The sequence below is a fragment of the Bos javanicus genome, chromosome 21 (genome assembly GCF_032452875.1).
Source record: "Bos javanicus breed banteng chromosome 21, ARS-OSU_banteng_1.0, whole genome shotgun sequence".
NCBI classification, from domain to species: domain Eukaryota; kingdom Metazoa; phylum Chordata; class Mammalia; order Artiodactyla; family Bovidae; genus Bos; species Bos javanicus.
The window spans coordinates 30817047-30839124 of NC_083888.1; the positions used below are offsets into that span (position 1 = coordinate 30817047).

At 36.6% G+C, this 22078-nt stretch overlaps 1 protein-coding gene across 6 annotated transcripts in view; it reads right to left on the reverse strand.

Moving 5' to 3' along the window:
* NRG4 (neuregulin 4) overlaps positions 1-22078 on the reverse strand; it is a 118244-nt gene that overhangs the window by 20419 nt on the left and 75747 nt on the right. For all 6 annotated transcript variants that reach the window (XR_009732110.1, XR_009732109.1, XR_009732106.1 and 3 more), the window contains one exon: positions 1630-1779. Coding sequence is in view for 1 of the 6 variants with exons in the window: in XM_061394722.1 (XP_061250706.1) it covers positions 1630-1779 (150 nt within the window). In the remaining 5 variants the exon portion in view is untranslated. The remainder of the gene's footprint in view (positions 1-1629; positions 1780-22078) is intronic.

A 22078-nucleotide genomic window follows, 5' to 3' on the forward strand; every position in this document is an offset into this window, starting at 1 on the left:
CTAAATTCCTTAACTTACTGTAGCTGGTTTTCTTTAATTAACAGTACTTAAAAGATTTAAACATCTTTTGATGTTCTAACTACCTGCCCTTTGTTGCAAAACTTCTATCTCTCCTACCTCCCCCTTTGCCTCATCTGAGCAATTTTCTCAAGGTTACTTGAAATGCTGCCTCCGAGGCTTGAAGTCTTAAAAATTCCTGCCAAAAGAACACATAACTCTCAACTTTTGGTTGTGAACATTTAAGTTGACACCAGTTTAAAAATCAGTGATAGACCCTTACATGCACAGCACAAGATTAGAAACAGGCTGTTAACATTCCATGCCTTCTTTGAGTGCTTCCCTTTCTCTTCCCACCACAAGTAACTATCATTCTGTATTTTGTGCTAACCAGTCTCTTACTTGAATCAGTCATATATATCACCCTAACCAACACATTATTTCGTTTTGTCTAGTTTTAAACTTTTCATGAGTGGGATCATATTGTTACATTTTCTTATGTGACTTGCTTCTTTCACATAAAATTATGTTTCTAAGATTTACCCAGGCACTTGATACCGAGCAGGGTCCTCTGGGGCTCCTGGGCACAAAGCCTTTCTGTGTCTCTCATTTCTTTGATTACAGGAAATAGCCTTTTTTCAGCCTCTATGACTTTTCCTGAGTTCTAATGGGCAGATTCAAGCAGCTGTTAATTAGGGAAGGGAGGGAATGCTAGACCAGGAAGAAACAAACAGTCAAGAGAAACAGTAGTGCAGCCTTGGGACAAGGTCCTGGTTCCCCATCAACAGAAACACACAATATCTTTAAGCTGTTTTGCAGATACTGAAACCCTCTGCAGGTGGGAGAAAGTTAGATGGTATGCTATCCACAAGCATGTAGATCCAGACCAGTTGAAACCTAAAGTTGATGATGTTGACTCCTATTTATCTTACCACCAACCCATCAGAAGAATGTCCACAAGCTGATCACACCCTTTTAAAATCATTACTATAAAACTTCTGACTATCTTCTCCAAGCTGGGACACACAGTTTTCGAGGCTGAAGTCCACTGAGTCCTCCTTTGCCTGGCAAAGTAATAAAGCTATCCTTTTCTACCTTACCCAAAACTCTGTCTCCAAGATTCGATTCGGCACTGATGTACAGAGAAGCTGAGCTTTCAGAATCACAACTGTGTAACTGTAATTCATTTCTGCTTATATATTACCCTTTAATAGCAATATATCACAACTTGGTGTCCATTCTTTTGTTGATGGGTATTTGGGTAACTAATAAATCATTGCTTTTCTTTCACATTCAAAGTCTACTTTAAATAGACTTACTCCAAAAATTTAGGTGTTTTTGGCATGATAACTTCAGTGAATGTGGGTCTACCTTACTAGTTTAGAAAAGTTAAGGTAATGATGATGATAGTAACAACGAATAAGATCCTTTCAAAAATGACATTAATTTAATAACAAAAATAAATAAAAGATACAATTTAGTAACAATAACTGCATTAGAGAAATAACTCTAAACAGAAAACATGATCTGGAAAAATAATCTAGAGCTAAAGGGCATATTGATTATTTAGTCAAACAATAACTACTATGTATCACTTTTTTCTTTTCAAGAGCATGTTTCTATTTTGGTTACCTGCAGAGGAAGTAGAGGGCTCCAAGGATAAGAGTTCCCAGAAGAACAGTCAATGCCACGAAAGCTGTGAACAGGTCACTTTTAGTTTGGATACTGGAGCTTGGGAGAAAAACCTCTTCACAACGAGCGCCTGTATAATTTTCAATGCATCTATGGAACAAAATGTTAGATACAGAGTTGTGTTCTCTGTTCCATGAACTAATATAGGAAGCATAAGTTTTCCAGCTGGTATGAAAAAAAAAAGACTAATTTTCAGATTCGGAACATAGACTAGGAATGCTTTACTATGATGCTTACAGAGCTACAGTTTATTAGCATCTGCAGTCTGATCTTTACTATCTTCCTTTTCCAATTTTCAAATTGCTTAGAAACTCCAGAGAAATTATAGAATAGTCAGTCCTTTTACCTTCCATATTTTCAATATGTAATTGTCCACACTTAAGGTTCATCTGAAATTTATTTTGTTATCTCTGGTGTAGATGTGATTCTAAGTGTATTTTTCCTTGACAATGCTAAATAGCTCTTCCACCCCATTTATTAAATAATCGTTCTCTTGCCTGCTGTTTAACAGTGCCTCCTTTAATATATGTCAAGTTTGTATAAGTGACGACAGTTCTTTACTCTTCAGTGATCTGTATATCTAATCTTGGGCTTCCACCTTACTGCTTCAATACTGTTACTTTATGTTTTAGTATCTGGTAGTTCTACTCCTTATATTATCACTTTGCTTTTCTAGAGATTTTGTGATATTTTCATTTGCCAGCCAAATATTTTAAGCCCATTTACTTTCAGCTCTTTAAAACTTATGTGACAGAAATCCATAATCTTTGGTAATATCAACCAGTTGCTTTCTCCCTGTTAATATGTTCAAAGATTATAAAACATAAAAATTGATATGAATTAGTGAGTTTGGCACCAGATCAATTTGATTATTTCATATTTGCAGTTAAGATAAATAATAGTATTTTTAATATATACTAATGTTTAGTTATAAAGCAACCCACAAAGTTAAACAGTAAACTAAGCAAAAATTTTGTGTAAAAAAGTATGTGTGTGTATATATTCTTCAAAGTAGCATTACCAAAACCAGAAATATTTGTTCTATTAAATTAATTCTCCCCAACTCTTTCCAGTTTAGGAAGTATTTATAAATGTTACCTTCTTTTCTCCCATCCTAGACTAACAAGGATGCAGGCCTAGAAAGTTACATGTGAACTAATTACTAACAAAGCTTGGCAACTAATGTGATAGGCAATAAAGCAGTATACAAATAAATAAGAGAAAAGAATATCAAGTTACAGCACAGGTATCAATTTTACTTAAATGAGTATATGAAAGATGTTTTATGAATCTCAAGTCCTACTGCTGGTGAGAAAGTGGTGTTATTGGTTAGAGCTTCCACTAGAGGGGGTGTCAGTATGACCAACAGTTCCCATTCTCTCAAAACCACTCTCAAAACCACTGTAAAGATGGAGTTGGGACACAGAGAGGAAGAGAAAGGACGGAATATGAGTAGTAAACTGAAATGGAAGTAAAATACGTTAGAAAGCACAATTACCTGAAGTTTAAATAAAAAATACATTTTTTCCCCCATAGATCAAGGCATCTGCTTCCTGAGAAATCTGTATGCAGTTCAAGAAGCAACGGTTAGAACTGGACATGGAACAACAGAATGGTTCCAAATTGGAAAAGGAGTATGTCAAGGCTGTATACTGTCACCCTGCTTATTTAACTTATAAGCAGAGTACATCGTGTGAAATGCCAGGCTGGATGAAGCACAAGCTGGAATCAAGACTGCCGGGAGAAATATCAATTACCTCAGATACACAGATGACACCGCCCTTATGGCAGAAAGTGAAGAGGAACTAAAGAGCCTCTTGATGAAAGTGAAAGAGAAGAGTGAAAAAGTTGGCTTACAAGTCAACATTCAAAAAACAAAGATCATGGTATCCTTCCCATCACTCCATGGCAAATAGATGGAGAAACAATGGAAACAGTGACAGACTTTATTTTCTTGGGCTCCAAAATCACTACAGAGGTGACTGCAGCCATGAAATTAAAAGACGCTTACTCCTCGGAAGGAAAGTTATGACCAACCTAGACAGCACATTAAAAAGCAGAGACATTACTTTGCCAACGGAGGTCCGTCTAGTCAAGACTATGGTTTTTCCAGTAGTCATGTACGGATGTGAAAACTAGACTGTAAAGAAAGCTCAGCACTGAAGAACTGATGCTTTTGAACTGTGGTGTTGGAGAAGACTCTTGAGAGTCCCTTGGACTGCAAGGAGATCCAACCAGTCCATCCTAAAGGAGATCAGTCCTGGGTGTTCATTGGAAGGACTGATGTTGAAGCTGAAACTCCAATACTTCGGCCACCTGATGCAAAGAGCTGACTCATTTGAAAAGACCCTGATGCTGGGAAAGATTGAGGGCAGGTGGAGAAGGGGACTACAGAGGATGAGATGGTTGGATGGCATCACTGACTAACTGGACTCCGGAAGTTGGTGATGGACAAGGAGGCCTGGAGTGCTGCAGTCCATGGGGTCACGAAGAGTCGGACACGACTGAGCGACTAAACTGAACTGAATTCTTCTTTATAAGGAAGATTAAAAAAAAACAAACTATAAACTCATTACTCAAATTTCTTAAGGCTGGTTCAAGTTTAGGTAAGATAGAACTTCAAGCAAGATGACAAACTAGCTGATGTAACTAACTATATGTTAGTCACATCATATGAGTTGGATGGAGTCAAGAGAATGGTATAAATATAAACGGAGCGGTCAGATGAGGTTGTAGGCTGACAGACAAAAAAAGGCATATAAAGGAAACCAATCAACACTAGAGTGCTGTCCGTTGTCTTACAGCAAGGCCAAACAAACACATGCTCTTGTGAGAAAATCAAAAGCTGATGGTATCTTTAAATAAAGCAAAGTCAAGAAAAAATATATCTTTTTGTTATTTAACTAGTCAGAACAGAATTTAGAGAAAAAACAAAGAGAAATTTAAATATTATGTTGTTATCCAAGAAGTAGAAATGACTAACCTAAAAGTTAACTTCAAATTTTCAGATATATTTACAGAAGATAAACACAGCCTACCAATGAGTAGGTACAAGGATACCATTTTTATTAATTTTTTTAAAATTTATTTATTTTAGTTGGAGGCTAATTAATTTACAATATTGTAGTGGTTTTTGTCATACATTGATATGAATCAGCTATGGGTTTACATGTGTTCCTCATCCTGAACCCCCCCCCCGCCCCCACTTCCCTCCCCATCCCATCCCTCTGGGTCATCCCAGTGCACCAGCCCTGAGCACCCTGTCTCATGCATCAAACCTGGACTGGAGATCTGTTTCATATGTGATAATATGTTTCAATGCTATTCTCTCATATCATCCCACCCTCACCTTCTCCCACAGAGTCCAAAAGACTGTTCTATACATCTGTGTCTCTTTTGCTGTCTCGCATACAGGGTTATCATTATCTTTCTAAATTCCATATATATGCGTTAGTATACTTATTGGTGCTTTCCTTTCTGGCTTACTTCAGTCTGTATAATAGGCTCCAGTTTCATCCACCTCATTAGAACTGATTCAAATGTATTCTTTTTAATGGCTGAGTAATATTCCATTTTGTACTTGTACGACTCCTTCCTTATCCACTCGTCTGCTGATGGACATCTAGGTTGCTTCCATGTCCTGGCTATTATAAACAGTGCTGTGATGAACATTGGGGTACACGTGTCTCTTTCACTTCTGGTTTTCTTGGTGTGTATGCCCAGCAGTGGGATTGGTGGGTCGTATGGCAATTCTATTTCCAGTTTTTTAAAGAATCTCCATTCTGTTTTCCATAGTGGTGTACTAGTTTGCACTCCCACCAACATTGTAAGACAGTTCCCTTTTCTCCACACCCTCTCCAGCATTTATTGTCTGTAGATTTCTGGATAGCAGCCACTCCGACCGGCATGAGATGGTACCTCATTGTGGTTTTTTTTTAATTTTTATTTTATTTTTTAACTTTACAATATTGTATTGGTTTTGCCATATATCAAAATGAATCCGCCACAGGTATACATGTGTTCCCCATCCCAAATCTTCCTCCCTCCTCCCTCCCCATACCATCCCTCTGGGTCGTCCCAGTGCACCAGCCCCAAGCATCCAGTATCGTGCATCGAACCTGGACTGGTGACTCGTTTCATATATGATATTATACATGTTTCAATGCCATTCTCCCAAATCATCCCACCCTCTCCCTCTCCCACAGAGTCCAAAAGACTGTTCTATACATCAGTGTCTCTTTTGCTGTCTCGTATACAGGGTTATTGTTACCATCTTTCTAAATTCCATATATATGCATTAGTATACTGTATTGGTGTTTTTATTCCTGGCTTACTTCACTCTGTATAATAGGCTCCAGTTTCATCCACTCATTAGAACTGATTCAAATGCATTCTTTTTAATGGCTGAGTAATACTCCATTGTGTATATGTACCACAGCTTTCTTATCCATTCACCTGCTGATGGACATCTAGGTTGCTTCCCTGTCCTGGCTATTATAAACAGTGCTGTGATGAACACTGGGGTACACGTGTCTCTTTCGATTCTGGTTTCCTTGGTGTGTATGCCCAGCAGTGGGATTGCTGGGTCATAAGGCACTTCTATTTCCAGTTTTTTAAGGAATCTCCACACTGTTTTCCATAGTGGCTGTACTAGTTTGCATTCCCACCAACAGTGTAAGAGGGTTCCCTTTTCTCCACACCCTCTCCAGCGTTTATTGCTTGTAGACTTTTGGATCATAGCCATTCTGACTGGCGTGAAATGGTACCTCATAGTGGTTTTGATTTGCATTTCTCTGATAGTGAGTGATGTTGAGCATCTTTTCATGTGTTTGTTAGCCATCTGTATGTCTTCTTTGGAGAAACGTCTATTTAGTTCTTTGGCCCATTTTTTGATTGGGTCGTTTATTTTTCTGGAATTGAGCTGTACAGCTGCTTGTGTATTTTTGAGATTAGTTGTTTGTCAGTTGCTTCATTTGCTATTATTTTCTCCCATTCTGAAGGCTGTCTTTTCACCTTGCTTATAATTTCCTTTGTTGTGCAGAAGCTTTTAGGTTTAATTAGGTCCCATTTGTTTATTTTTGCTTTTATTTCCAATATTCTGGGAGGTGGATCATAAAGGATCCTGCTGTGATGTATGTCGGAGAGTGTTTTTCCGATGTTCTCCTCTAGGAGTTTTATAGTTTCTGATCTTACGTTTAGATCTTTAATCCATTTTGAGTTTATGTTTGTGTATGATGTTAGAAAGTGCTCTAGTTTCATTCTTTTACAAGTGGTTGACCAGTTTTCCCAGCACCACTTGTTAAAGAGATTGTCTTTAATCCATTGTATATTCTTGCCTCCTTTGTCAAAGATAAGGTGTGCATATGTGCGTGGATTTACCTCTGGGCTTTCTATTTTGTTCCATTGATCTATATTTCTGTCTTTGTGCCAGTACCATACTGTCTTGATGACTGTGGCTTTGTAGTAGAGCCTGAAGTCAGGCAGGTTGATTCCTCCAGTTCCATTCTTCTTTCTCAAGATAGCTTTGGCTATTTGAGGTTTTTTGTATTTCCATACAAATTGTGAAATTATTTGTTCTAGCTCTGTGAAGAATACCGTTGGTAGCTTGATAGGGATTGCATTGAATCTATAAATTGCTTTGGGTAGTATACTCATTTTCACCATATTGATTCTTCCAATCCATGAACATGGTATATTTCTCCATCTATTAGTGTCCTCTTTGATTTCTTTCACCAGTGTTTTATAGTTTTCTATATATAGGTCTTTAGTTTCTTTAGGTAGATATATTCCTAAGTATTTTATTCTTTTCATTGCAATGGTGAATGGAATTGTTTCCTTAATTTCTCTATTTTCTCATTATTAGTGTATAGGAATGCAAGGGATTTCTGTGTGCTGATTTTGTATTCTGCAACTTTACTATATTCATTGATTAGTTCTAGTAATTTTCTGGTGGAGTCTTTAGGGTTTTCTATGTAGAGGATCATGTCATCTGCAAACAGTGAGAGTTTTACTTCTTCTTTTCCAGTTTGGATTCCTTTTATTTCTTTTTCTGCTCTGATTGCTGTGGCCAAAACTTCCAAAACTATGTTGAATAGTAGTGGTGAGAGTGGGCACCCTTGCCTTGTTCCTGACTTTAGGGGAAATGCTTTCAATTTTTCACCATTGAGGATAATGTTTGCTGTGGGTTTGTCATATATAGTTTTTATTATGTTGAGGTATGTTCCTTCTATTCCTGCTTTCTGGAGAGTTTTTTTTTTTTTTTTATCATAAATGGATGTTGAATTTTGTCAAAGGCTTTTTCTGCATCTATTGAGATAATCATATGGTTTTTATCTTTCAATGTGTTAATGTGGTGTAACACATTGATTGATTTGTGGATATTGAAGAATCCTTGCATCCCTGGGATAATGTACAATCTTTTTAATGATGTACAATCTTTTTGATATGTTGTTGGATTCTGTTTGCTAGAATTTTGTTAAGGATTTTTGCATCTATGTTCATCAATGATATTGGCCTGTAGTTTTCTTTTTTTGTGGCATTTTTGTCTGGTTTTGGTACTAGGGTGATGGTGGCCTCATAGAATGAGTTTGGAAGTTTACCTTCTTCTGCAGTTTTCTGGAAGAGTTTGAGTAAGATAGGTGTTAACTCTTCTCTAAATTTTTGGTAGAATTCAGCTGTGAAGCCATCTGGTCCTGGGCTTTTGTTTGCTGGAAGATTTCTGATTACAGTTTCAATTTCCATGCTTGTGATGGGTCTGTTAAGATCTTCTATTTCTTCCTGGTTCAGTTTTGGACAGTTATACTTTTCTAAGAATTCATCCATTTCTTCCAAGTTGTCCATTTTACTGGCATATAGTTGCTGATAGTAGTCTCCTATGATCCTTTGTATTTCTGTGTTGTCTGTTGTGATTTCTCCATTTTCATTTCTAACTTTGTTGGTTTGATTCTTCTCCCTTTGTTTCTTGGTGAGTCTGGCTAATGGTTTGTCAATTTTATTTATCTTCTCAAAAAACCAGCTTTTAGCTTTGTTGATTTTTGCTATGGTCTCTTTTGTTTCTTTTGCATTTATTTCTGCCCTAATTTTTAAGATTTCTTTCCTTGTACTAACCCTAGGGGTCTTCATTTCTTCCTTTTCTAGTTGCTTTAGGTGCTTTTATTTATTTGATTTTTTTCTTGCTTCTTGAGGTAAGCCTGTATTGCTATGAACCTTCCCCTTAGCACTGCTTTTACAGTGTCCCATAGGTTTTGGGTTGTTTTTTCATTTTCATTCATTTCAATGCATATTTTGATTTCTTCTATGATTTGTTGGTTATTCAGAAGTATGTTGTTTAGCCTCCATATGTTGGGATTTTTAGTAGGTTTTTTTCCTGTAATTGAGATCTAATCTTACTGCATTGTGCTCAGAAATGATGATTGGCATGATTTCAATTTTTTTGAATTTACCAAGGCTAGATTTATGGCCCAGGATGTGAGGATCCCACTTTTTTTTTTAAATTTTATTTTATTTTTAAACTTTACAATATTGGAGGATCCCACTTTTAAAGCTCGAGCTCATTTGTGAAAATGTTATGACCCAGTTACGACAAAAATATCAAACTTCAGGCAAAGTCAGCTCCTTTAAGGATAAATAAATAAGGGTGAATTAGGGCTTCCCTGGTGGCTCAGCTGGTAAAGAATCTGCCTACAATGCAGGAGACCTGGGTTTGGTCCCTGGGTTGGGAAGATGCACTGGAGAAGGGAAAGGCTACCCACTCCAGTATTCTGGCCTGGAGAATTCCATGGACAGAGGAGCCTGATGGGCTACAGTCCATGGGGTCACAAAGAGTCAGACACGACTGAGCAACTTTCAAAAAAAAAAAAAAGGCGGAGGAGGTGAATTAAGATTTAGACAGAAAATGAGATAGTAGTATCGATTGAAGCAAAATAGAAAGGTGGGACATTTGTACCACCATTTCATGTAGAACTAAGTAGCCTTCAGTCTTTATGTAACTTCCTTGCTAATTTATTTTTGGACATCATTTCTGCACAGACTGCCAAGTAGCAAACAGCTGTGCCATCTACCGAGGTAAATACGAAGTACTAGGATAATGCACATTTTCCTGGAACTGAAAGACGAATGCCAGAACAGGTACTAATGCTTAACCACGTGAGAAATTTCAAAATTCAGAACCCAAGACATATGTGTTGGTTTTCTGGCTGAATAACACCAACAATCTCTACTTAAACCCAGAAGCTATGTTAGTACATTGCACATGAAATAAATTCATTAGATTCTACAGGATTCAAGGTAAGTTGTTAGAACCAAGTTTTTAATCGTGTAAATAAACAGTGCCATATAGCTCTAAGAAGAGTATTGGACTGTGAGCTAGAAAAAACTGATTTCTTGATACACTCTTTTGACTTGATTGTGTGACCTTCAGCAACTCACTCAAACTAAGACTGTAAAATCAAAATAACATCTGCTGTACCTATTTCATAGGCCTATTGTCAGAATGAAATAAGTAATGTCTAAAAGTGCTTTGAATATGGAAACACACTATACACGTGAAACTGAAATTAGTTACTTTACAAAGGCCATGTTTACATCTCATGGAATAAAATACTTAAGAAAAGTTATAGCCAGAAACAATTAAAAGCTTTTCAGAAATAATAAACAACTTTAGAAGAGTTCACTAACCAAGTAGAGACTCAATGTCAATGCCACTTGATTTGGGCTAATCTATCCTAGAAAGAAAAAAGCATAATATTGGCATATGCTAAAATTGACTTCCAAGTTTGATTCCTAGTTTATAGCAATCAAAGTTCAATCTGAAATCCACGAAAAATTGCAAAAGCAAATCCAAAATAAAATAAAACTATTAGAGTGTTCAAAAAAACATGAACTAATAAGCACACGCGCTTAAGTCCCTTTAGCGATCCAGAGCCAGATAAGCATACAAAAACATGCCAACATCCTATGGAACTCCTACTATATTTTTATAGGTCAAGAATTTAGGGAAGACTGATTCTTTTATTAGCTAATGCCATAAATGTAATTTCACTAAGCATTAATAGATTCTTAATATTAAGTAAGAGACACTTAGCTAATATTCAACTTTGCAAAAGTTTTGCTTAATAAAATACTTTATGATATTAGCACCCTTAAAAACCAATAAATATTGTGCTTTAAAAGTGTAAAGTATAATCTAAGTCCAATAAAAAAGCAAAATCTATTAGGTTCTTCCAAGGTGGACTATTAACCAGATAATTCATGGGCTGAAATGGACTACAGATTATATCTGTATATAAATGGATAAAATGTTCTCCATAGAGAATAATTAATATTTGTCATGTATGATAGTATTATTGTGAAAAATTATGATTTTTTTTTTGTTTTAGTAAAACACTGTGAAAATTTTAAACATTTTACTTACTGAAACAAGCTAAAGCACCATGAATGAAGGAAGCATGTAAACAAATGATGAGAGTAAGCAAGAAATTTAAAACAGGACCTTCATTACTCAACCCATACATTGGCTAGTCTTTTCCAATGAAGACTTTTTGGGAGAGACAGCCATAGAATGCTGCTTGGTTCACCAGAATACTTAGGCAAAATTTTGTGATTAAAATTTTTTCCCCAAATATTGCCTTTCTCTGTGTGAGAAAAATTATCTCAATTCTTTGCACACCCTATTCTGCTTTCCTTAAAAAAAAAAAAAAAAAAAAACCAGAAAGGAAATCCAAAAATGTTCTTGAAAGACAAAGTATATATATTTTAAAAATGATCAGGGAAGAAAAATAAAACTATAAGCAGGAAATATATATATTTTTGTAGTCTATACTGCTATAATCCTTGGTATAAATATACATATATTTGTATATACAAAGATTTATTTATATATAAAATTGGTATAGGTCAGTTCTTCCTTTCTTTTAAGTAATAATTTCAGTAAATATAAAACTATATTTAAAATTTATACAAAAACAAATTATATTAATGGACCTCCCAACTGTAGACATTTTTCACATGTTTTGGTAAAACTGAAAGGTCAGGGACAACTGGAAAGACTCATCCTCTTAAATCACCACTCAATTAAACCACAGTTCTAAACGGACAGTATTCATGCTGGCATCTTACCTTCCCAGGCTTCAGGTCTCAACAACCTTCTAATGCAGAGAAAATCTCATGCCCCAACTTGGAATAAGACAAAGAGAAGCCAGCATCAGCTCACTTCCTGACAAAAGAAGTTAAGTATTAGAGCTGAACAAAAGCCACAGTTTCCAGTTTGCATGGTATCCTATGTTAAAAATGAAATCTTGTTGATGAGAAATTGGGATATTTTTCAGTGGCCTGTCAAGGGAAGTAGTGGATGAAAAAGACACTATCTAAAAGGATATCCAAAATTCAGAAGCAAACACACAATCTGCTATAACTTCATAAAGCAACACATAAGAAGAAAATGAAGGCGCTTTAAAGGAGGATATTCATTGTCTTTTACTGGCACTCTGCTTCCTAGAACACCTGAGTCAGTTCTGAAGAATAGTTTCTGCTCTTGGACAAGTGATACAAAGGAGTAAGACAAAGGCTGGTGGAAGACACGGAGACCTAAGACAGCAGGTACGTTTGCACTGTTTCAAAACCGTATTCTGCCGTGTTTGACAAGCAGGTGATCTGGAAAAACGTGAGGTTTCAAGAAGATTTATCCTTTTAAGTTTTTGTTCTAAGCATGGTGAGGTCAAGAAAGATATATCAGTTGTTTCTGCTGAGAATACTAATGAAAAATAAGGTTACTAAAATGAAAAGTGTCAACAAAATGCATAGCTAAATAAAGCAGTTGTTTCAAATTTTGCAACTGTCCTATCATCAGCTTCAAGGCTGTGATTTCCTTTCTGTAAAGGTGTTCTAAAGATCAATCTAAATCCTGATGTTTAATAAAGCATGTGGTACACTGCCAAAAGTCAAAGTAAAGAGGACTCCATTCTGATTAACATCACAGTAGCATTTTGAACTTTCTTTCTTTGAAGTATAACCCTCTACTAAATTTACAGATGAAAAACCAGAAGTCTTACCTAAAAAGAGTGCCAAGAACTGGTCTATCATAACTACTGACCTTAAGAAAACTAAAATTTTATGTGATTAATAAAACAACTCATAAAACCAGAAAATTCCTTTCGGAAATTGAGTTTAGTAATACATACACTGAGGCCCGGCAAAACCGTGGACAGGCACAAATGCAATATAGAGTTAAAAGAGGTAACATGTCCAATGCAGAAGTACAATAAATGTTGATTTCCTTACATTTTCTCAATTCTAATTCTCAACATCAATTATTTTACTTTCATAAAACAAGCCTTTCATATAGCAAGACTTTCGTGTATTACGTTTGTAGTCCTAAATTGCTTCTCTTAAATAGAATTGAGTCTTTATCACCTTGACAAATGATGATTTTTACCTGCCCAACACTGGAACTGCTGTAGATAGGGGACAAAGCTTGGCTTCAAAGACTTCCCCAACAATTCAGTGGTTAAGACATCATGTTTCCAATGCAGGGGGTGTGGGTTCAAACCCTTGTTGGGGAACTCATATCCTACATAGCCAAAAATTTAAAAAAGAAAATTAAAAAGCTTGGCTTTAGCCAAGGCAGCAGGGTCTCAGGTTCTTTGGTCTGAGCCTGTGGCTCTGTGGGCAGATAATTCTTAGGAATGCCCCTCTGGAAGAATTCTGGTCATCAGGCTCAGGGAGCCAGAGCTTACTGAGTCACTCTGGGAAGGTACCTTTTGCCTGATATTTAAAATTCCACCTCCACACTGCGCAACGGTTGGCTCCAGAGTGATCACAAGAAACCTGGAGGAAAGCGAAGCAGCAAGGAGAGGCCTCATCCAGCTAGTGATGCAAACACAGGTGAAAACAAATCCTTTCTCCCTATCTTTGCTCCACAAACCTAGAAAGTTCTAGTTGGAAGGCTGAAAGGTCAGGGGCTGGCTAACCTTGTGCCTAAGTTGGCCAAGAGGACAAGGGCAGTAAAGGACTTCACCTGGATTGTTCTCAGTGAAAGACTTTGAAATAGACAAGAATGGTTGTTAGGCGTCCTAACAACCCTCTGGGTTGTCTGATACTATGGGGTCCTGTGTTTTGCATTGTCTTTGAGCTATTTTACAACTCTGTAAACTTAGAAAATCTATTACAATGTAAATTAATTTTGTCCAGTAGAGAGATTTCCCTGTGGATACTGATTAGTATTTATAAATTCACTTCAACATTATAGACTGATCACCTATACTTACACGTGTGTGTTGGTTTTTGTTTGTTTTTGGCCCCGCTGTGAGGGCCCTCAGCAGTGAAAACCTGAAGACCTAACCACTGTAAGGCCAGGAAACTCCCATGAGTGTGTTGTTTGCACTTGTCTTTGAGTCAGTTGTAACATTTTATTGGTTCCCTTGTTAATGAATGAGTTAAATATGTCTCTGACACATGTTCATACTATATTTGCATGAAAATCATGATTTTCTCTTTAAATTTTTTCTTTAAACGAGTTTGAAGGTCACCCACTGAGATGGATTCATCTGACAAAGCTGGTAAATGGAGCTGCCAGTGAAGCGCACCTCCTGAGTAGCTTAAGCCCCGGCATGTCTTTTCCTGGCTCCCAGAAGTGAATCTCAAGCAGCAGTAGAATTTAAAATTTGCTGGCTCTCTGTTTCTCTAGCTTTCTTCCCTATCCACTAATTTCATGTTTTAGTTTTTGTTGTTGTTGGTTTTCTTACTACTGATAAGTTATTTTCCCATTAGTAAGAGCAATGATAAGGAGTTTGGTTTTATAGTTTGACAATCTGATGATCTCTGTAAATGGATGATAGAGATCTATTTATCTAGTTGACAGAGAAACTGGTTTATTAGACTCTTATTAAAAATTTCTCTATTTTTTTTAGCTCAAACAAATAAAAAATTACATACCCACTGAGGGGAGGAGAATACCTCTTTGACATTTGGACAGTGAGATTTTAAGTTTCTGTGTTTACTTGATCTGTGCCAAAGGTATAGATCTGAAGCTATAAGCCCTCTCTGTGCCTATGTGTAAAACTCAGAAAGGCCTTTACCTTTCACTCCATGTGAAATTTCTTCCTTTCTCTAGAGGATATGAAAAAATGATAGTACAAGGTTTCTTAAAGAAGTTCTAAAAAAAAAAATAAAGAAGTTCTAATCTGATTGACTTAACAGAGATAAATAAGCTCTTACATAAATTCAATATTCCTAAAATTCTCAGAATAGGAAACTGAACTTGTAATGCTTTATTTTTTTAAATTTTATTGAAATATACTTGATTTATAATGTTGTACTAATTTCTGCTATACAGCAAAGTGACTCAGTTATATATATTCTTTTTCATATTCTTCTCCATCATGGTTTATCACAGGTTATTGAATATAATTCCCTGTGCTCTACAGTAGGACTTTGTTTTCTGAACTTCTAATGCTTTAAATGCAGAGAAGGCAATGGCATCCCACTCCAGTACTCTTGCCTGGAAAATCCCATGGGTGGAGGAACCTGGTAGGCTGCAGTCCATGGGGTCGCTAAGAGTCGGACACGACTGAGCGACTTCCCTTTCACTTTTCACTTTCATGCATTGGAGAAGGAAATGGCAACCCACTCCAGTGTTCTTGCCTGGAGAATCCCAGGGACCAGGGAGCCTGGTGGGCTGCCATCTATGGGGTCGCACAGAGTCGGACACGACTGAAGCGACTTAGCAGCAGTAGCAGCAGCAATGCTTTAAATGTACTAAACTTAAAATTCTTCTTGCTAAAACTATGAAATATTCTAAGAATCCAAGTTCACATTAATAAGACTAAATCTCTAGTAAACAATACTAGCTTAATAAAACATCTGTATCTTGGAATTATCAGTATTAAGTATTACAGAAGCATACATTTTATTCCACTTGGGTTTGTTTTTCCTAAAATTATACAGGTTTACTAATCAAGTTAAGCCAATATTACTCCTACATATTATTAAAAACTATGAAAAATGAACACTGTATTCAGTTAAATTCAATCATTATTCTGACAAACATTTATTTCAACCATAAGTATGTTTTATAGTATTTGTTTTTAGTAGATAATTTCCAAGGTAATGTAAAAGCTTAAACTTATATTAAATTGAATTAATGGATATTATTAGACAGAGATAAATTTTAAGTAAGATAGAATGTGTGTGTTAGTTCTCAGTCATGTCTGACTCTTTTGTGCCCCTGTGGGCTGCAGCCCGCCAGGCTCCTCTGTCCATGGGATTCTCCAGGCAACAATACTGGAGTGGGTTGCCATTTCCTTTTCCCAGGGATATTCCTGACCCAGGGATGGAACACAGGTCTCCTGCATTGCAGGCAGATTCTTAACCTTCTCAGTCACCAGGGAAGCCCAAGACAAAATACTGAAATATTAATCACTAAGTATAATTTTAAATTTATATAATTTTGCTTCTTAAGGTTACAGCTTTGTTCATGTTAATGAACATACTCATTTCTTCCATATTAGAAAGTCATGTAAGAGATGTGTGTGGTAGTAGAAAGCTGCAATACGTGAATTCATGACTTTGCACACCTACTAAACTGCTTGTGGATGCCATACAGTTCTAAATTATCCACTACCCTAGTTTTCTCTGTAAAGTACAAGTTAGTTATAGTTACTTGGTTGAAAATTATAATTGATATGAGTTATGAGATGGGAATACCAGACCACCTGATCTGCCTCTTGAGAAACCTATATGCAGGTCAGGGAGCAACAGTTAGAACTGGACATGGAACAACAGACTGGCTCCAAATAGGAAAAGGAGTACATCAAGGCTGTATATTGTCACCCTGCTTATTTAACTTATATGCAGAGTACATCATGAGAAACGCTGGACTGGAGGAAGCACAAGCTGGAATCAAGATTGCCGGGAGAAATATCAATCACCTCAGATATGCAGATGACACTATCCTTATGGCAGAAAGTGAAGAGGAACTAAAAAGCCTCTTGATGAAGGTGAAAGAGGAGAGTGAAAAAGTTGGCTTAAAGCTCAACATTCATAAAGCGAAGATCATGGCATCCGGTCCCATCACTTCATGGGAAATAGATGGGGAAACAGTGGAAACAGTGTCAGACTTTATTTTTGGGGGCTCCAAAATCACTGCAGATGGTGATTGCAGCCATGAAATTAAAAGACGCTTACTCCTTGGAAGGAAAGTTATGACCAACCTAGATAGCATATTCAAAAGCAGAGACATTACTTTGCCAACAAAGGTTCATCTAGTCAAGGCTATGGTTTTTCCTATGGTCATGTATGGATATGAGAGTTGGACTGTGAAGAAGGCTGAGTGCTAAAGAATTGATACTTTTGAACTGTGGTGTTGGAGAAGACTCTTGAGAGTCCCTTGGACTGCAAGGAGATCCAACCAGTTCATTCTGAAGGAGATCAGCCCTGGGATTTCTTTGGAGGGAATGATGCTAAAGCTGAAGCTCCGGTACTTTGACCACCTCATGAGAAGAGTTGACTCATTGGAAAAGACTCTGATGCTGGCAGGGATTGGGGGCAGGAGGAGAAGGGGATGACAGAGGATGAGATGGCTGGATGGCATCACTGACTCGATGGATGTGAGTCTGGGTGAACTCTGGGAGTTGGTGATGGACAGGGAGGCCTGGCGTGCTGCAATTCATGGGGTTGCAAAGAGTCGGACACGACTGAGCGACTGAACTGAACTGAACTGATGAGACTATACTTGGAACAATTGTGACAGAGAAATACAACTCTGTGCGTACTTTTGTTTTCCAAGGGTAGGTGTGTCTGGAAGCAGCAGTTTGCAGTCGTTCTCAAGATTTTCAGTCTCCAATCCAAAGGACTCTAGGACTTAGGACTCCAGAGAGCTTTTGTTTATATGGGTTCAGAACTATTGGCATTTACTATATTAGGAAGTAAAATATAAATTTACAAAATACTTATTAATTGGTTCATTTGAAGATAGTAATGAACACAAAGTGTGTTAAAAATTACATCTCATTGTTACAAAAATGGCTTGAATAGGTCAACTCCTAAAAGAGAACTAGATCAGTTTGTTCTAGAATATGAGAAAGTATAATGAAGAACAGAGCTTAGAAAATACATTTTGTCTTTTTGACTAGGGCTTCCCTGGTGGCTCAGAGGTTAAAGCGTCTGCCTGCAATGCAGGAGACCTGGGTTCGATCCCTGGGTCAGGAAGATCTCCTGAAGAAGGAAATGGCAACCCACTCCAGTATTCTTGCCTGGAGAATCCCATGGACAGAGAAGCCTGGTGGGCTACAGTCCATGGGGTCGCAATGAGTCAGACACGACTGACTTCACTTCTCACTTTTTGACTAAAGAGGTAATTGAATATTACTTCTTGGGCACCTATCTTAACCAAGTGCCCAGATCTCCTCTGATAACTTTTTTGATTTTGCCATCCCAAAATTGGAACCTAAATATTGGAAAAATAAAATAAAAAATCATGATATCCACTATATCCAAAACTATATTTGAGATTTCCCAGAGGACCCCAGAAAATCACAATTTTTCTTTGTCTTTTAAAAACAGAGATGATAGAAATAATTATTACAGTAAAATAATGACCAAAGATCTCTGAAATTTCCTGGACATCTGTGAATGCCTTCGCTGCACATAGTGTTGTTGTTATTTTTTCCTTTTGGCTGTACCATGCAGCAAAAGGGATCTTAGTTCTCAAACCCACGCTCGCTTCAGTGGAAGCACACAGTCCTCACCACTGGACCACCAGGAAATTCCCAGTTCATACAGAGGAAATGCCAATCAAAACTCTTATGAAATAGTTATACACTATACTTCAACAGAAAATTTTACCCTTATTCACCCTGATATCATTAACTAGAGAAATAAATTTCCCATAGTCATTAAGTAACTGTCATTTATATAGTTTTATTTTAATGTTATGCTTGGCAGAAAGCACTGCTACAGAACTGTACTTCTGCATTTTTTTTTCTATCTACCACCCTATTTTTAACAACTAAGTATGTAAAAGTAAAGAAAAATATGTAATTTCTTTCAGAAACACACAACATGCCAAGGGTTAATTTCTGCCACTTGTACACAGTAATACAACAGGAAAATTATTTAAAAAATAATACAAAAAGGAATGCCAAGCATAAAGCGACTGTAATTTCCTTTATCTTACAAAAAACTAAATGATAAATTAGTAAAATCCATTTGGATTAGGGCTAACAAATTTAGTGGCAGCTTTGATGAGATATGGGTAAAAGTCTTCCTAATAGCTAGGCAATTGGCACCATGAGATTCAGCTTTTCCTTTCAATTCTCTTTCTGCAGTAAAAGTTAAAATGCCAATATCTTTGGGAAAAGTAATACGTTAAGCTACACTGTCATTTAAATCTCTATGTGGGGAGGAATTTTCAGAAAGAATTTTTAAAATAGAACAGTGGAAGGAATGCATAGTATAAAGAAAATAATCACGGCACAAAAAGAGGTAAAAAGATAAAATTTTGCTACTTCACACTTGGCCCCTGATAACAACCACCTTTTTCTTCAACAGAAATTAGAATACGTATTTCTAAGAGAAGTCTTGGGTACACAAAGGTAAGAAGGTGTATCTAATAGTAGAAAGGGCTAGTGGCCTGAAATAAGTTGCTCAAACTTGGGACGTCACACCCATCTAAAAAGGGACTTTGGAATGATCCAATGAGATCATGTATTTTAAAGCATTTGGCATATCAAGGCGGTCAATAATGTTTGTTTTTGTTGTTCCGTTGCTAAGTCACACCTGACTCTGCGACCACGCGGACTGTAACACAGCAGGCTTCCCTGTCATTCGCTGTTTCTGGAAGTTTGCTCAATCTCGTGTCCATTGTGTCACTGATGCCGTCCAACCATCTATCCTCTTTGCCCCCTTCTCCTCCTGCTCCCAATCTTTCCCAGCATCAGGGTCTTTTTCAGTGAGTTGCAATCCAGTGATCCTACAAACTCCCGAATACAAGCTGTGACTTGACTGCTTACTGTTTTCCTACTTGAAAGGATGGTGTTATCAGAGAAAGTCTGAAAAGGAAATGAATAAATGGAAAAACACTAAATGCATTACACGAAAGCCTGGTATGTGGATTTCTGGAATTTATTTGCAAAACTGGAATAAATTATATAGAGAACCTGAATAACTACAAAATATACTATATACATATGAATCTATGAAGATGTATAATAATTACTTATTTTTCTGAAAATTCTTTAAGAAGTTCGAGATAGTTACATATATATTTTCTCTAAAAGTGAGTAAAAAGCTGAATAATGTGACTGAAAATCTAAACTTTGTGCTATATTTTCTTCCTATTGTATTAATATTCTCAGTTGAAGTTCAAAAACAATAGTATCCTTTTATTTTAGACTATAAATTATAGTAAATTCTTATAACGACAACGTCCTAAGTCCACAATAGAAATGCTGACACCTGAATAATAGTGGAACAGCTCAGCATAGCTATAGTTAGGCAGTAATAGCATTAGCCTATGCTTATATCAGCAAAACTCTTTATATTATTCTTTTCTTATCTCCAAATTGAATGGATTTTGACACACACACACCCCATTTTCTTTGTACTTGGGCTAACTTTCTCTATGCATATAAAATACAATTATATGTACCCACAGACATATCTTACTTCTGTACTTCCAAGTAATTTATTATGTGGGAAATACAATTTTCTGTTTTAATTAACTTTATCTGAATATGTAGGTTTATAGTGAGGACACACAAATAATTTTATCTTGGGGCCATTTTATAAGTATTATTTGTCAAAATCAATATAGTTGAAATTTAAATCTGGTTTAAAAGGTTACACTGTATTGAAGAGGTAATATTTCCTGTTCAAATCATGATTATATAGAATCAGATTTGTAAATACTGACCCAAAAAAAGTGAACAAAAATGATCATAGTTCACCCAACTATGATACATTTCACTTCTGGGTATTATATTAATAGCTTAACTAAGAAATCGATACAGCTGAATATAAATACATTTTGGGCTTCCCAGGTGGCTCAGTGGTAAAGAATTACCTGCCAATGCAGGAGATGCAGGTTCAATCCCTGGGTCAGGAAGATCCCCTGGAGGAGGAAATGGCAAACCACACCAGTATTTTTGCCAGGATAATACCATGGACAGAGAAGCTGGAGGGCTATAGTCCATGGGGGTCACAAAGAGTTGGACACAACTGAGCAACTGAGCATGCACACAAATGCATTTTAATATTTAGACTTTTGGGGACTTCCTGTGGTCCAGCACTTAAGACTCTACAGTCCAGCACTTAAAACTCTGTGTGCTCACTGTAGAGGGTAGGGATTCAATCCCTGGTCAGGGAAGATCCTGCATGCCACATGGCATGGCCAAAAAAAAATTTTTTTCAGACTTTTGCATGTCAAAGTAAATTTACTAAATTATTCTTTCTTCCTTCACATATTTTTCCTGCCTCCTCTATATGCTCATTCTCAATAATTTTAACTATCTCCTATTAAACAGTTAAAGAATTTTAGCTATTTCCTAATAAATAAAACAACAAAGAGCTCAGGTAAAATAAAACTGTATATGATAATTTAGGCATCTTTCTTAGCATTAATAGTAGTTTATAAGTCTTACATCTACTATGTTTCAGACTTCCAGAATTATTTTATTGATAAGTCAATTAGTTTACAATTTTTTCCTGAAAAATATTTGTGAGTATAAGTATCTAAAATATTACATTCTATCAACTATTTCTTCTATTTTTCACCTGATAATCTTATAACCTATTCAAAATACATCTATGAGAAAGAACTTTCCTTCAAAAGAGTCCACAGTCTAGAACTGGAAAACATGAACCAACTGTTCAGTAGTAAAACAAATTAGTTTCAGAACAATCACAAACTAAAGAGAATACATCTCAAGGATTTTTTTACCAAGCACATAAGAAACTCTCAGCTTTCCCAAATTACCTAGACTCCAGAGAATAGTAAAAGGGAAAGCAGAGATTAGTGAAAGAAATGGTGGAGGTGTACTGAAAAATATCAGGTAGACTCAAAATAAACCAAATAGTTTTCTCTGGTGACTTCTTCTTTTAAACTGATGTTAATTAGTAAAATCAAATACAGCAAATCAATCGAAAGTATGAGGAAGAGTATACCCAGTATGAAAATCTAGGGTATTTCCAAACAAAATGGCAGTGTTTCAAGGTTATCTCTGGCATCATTTCACCTCATTTTTCAGCTTTGTTGTCACATGGCATCCATTCCCAAAGTCTTGAGTCTTAAAAGGTATTTAGGACATCCTAGTGCTGTGATCGGAGAAGGCAATGGCACCCCCCTCCAGTACTCTTCACTGGAAAATCCCATGGATGGAGGAGCCTGGTAGGCTGC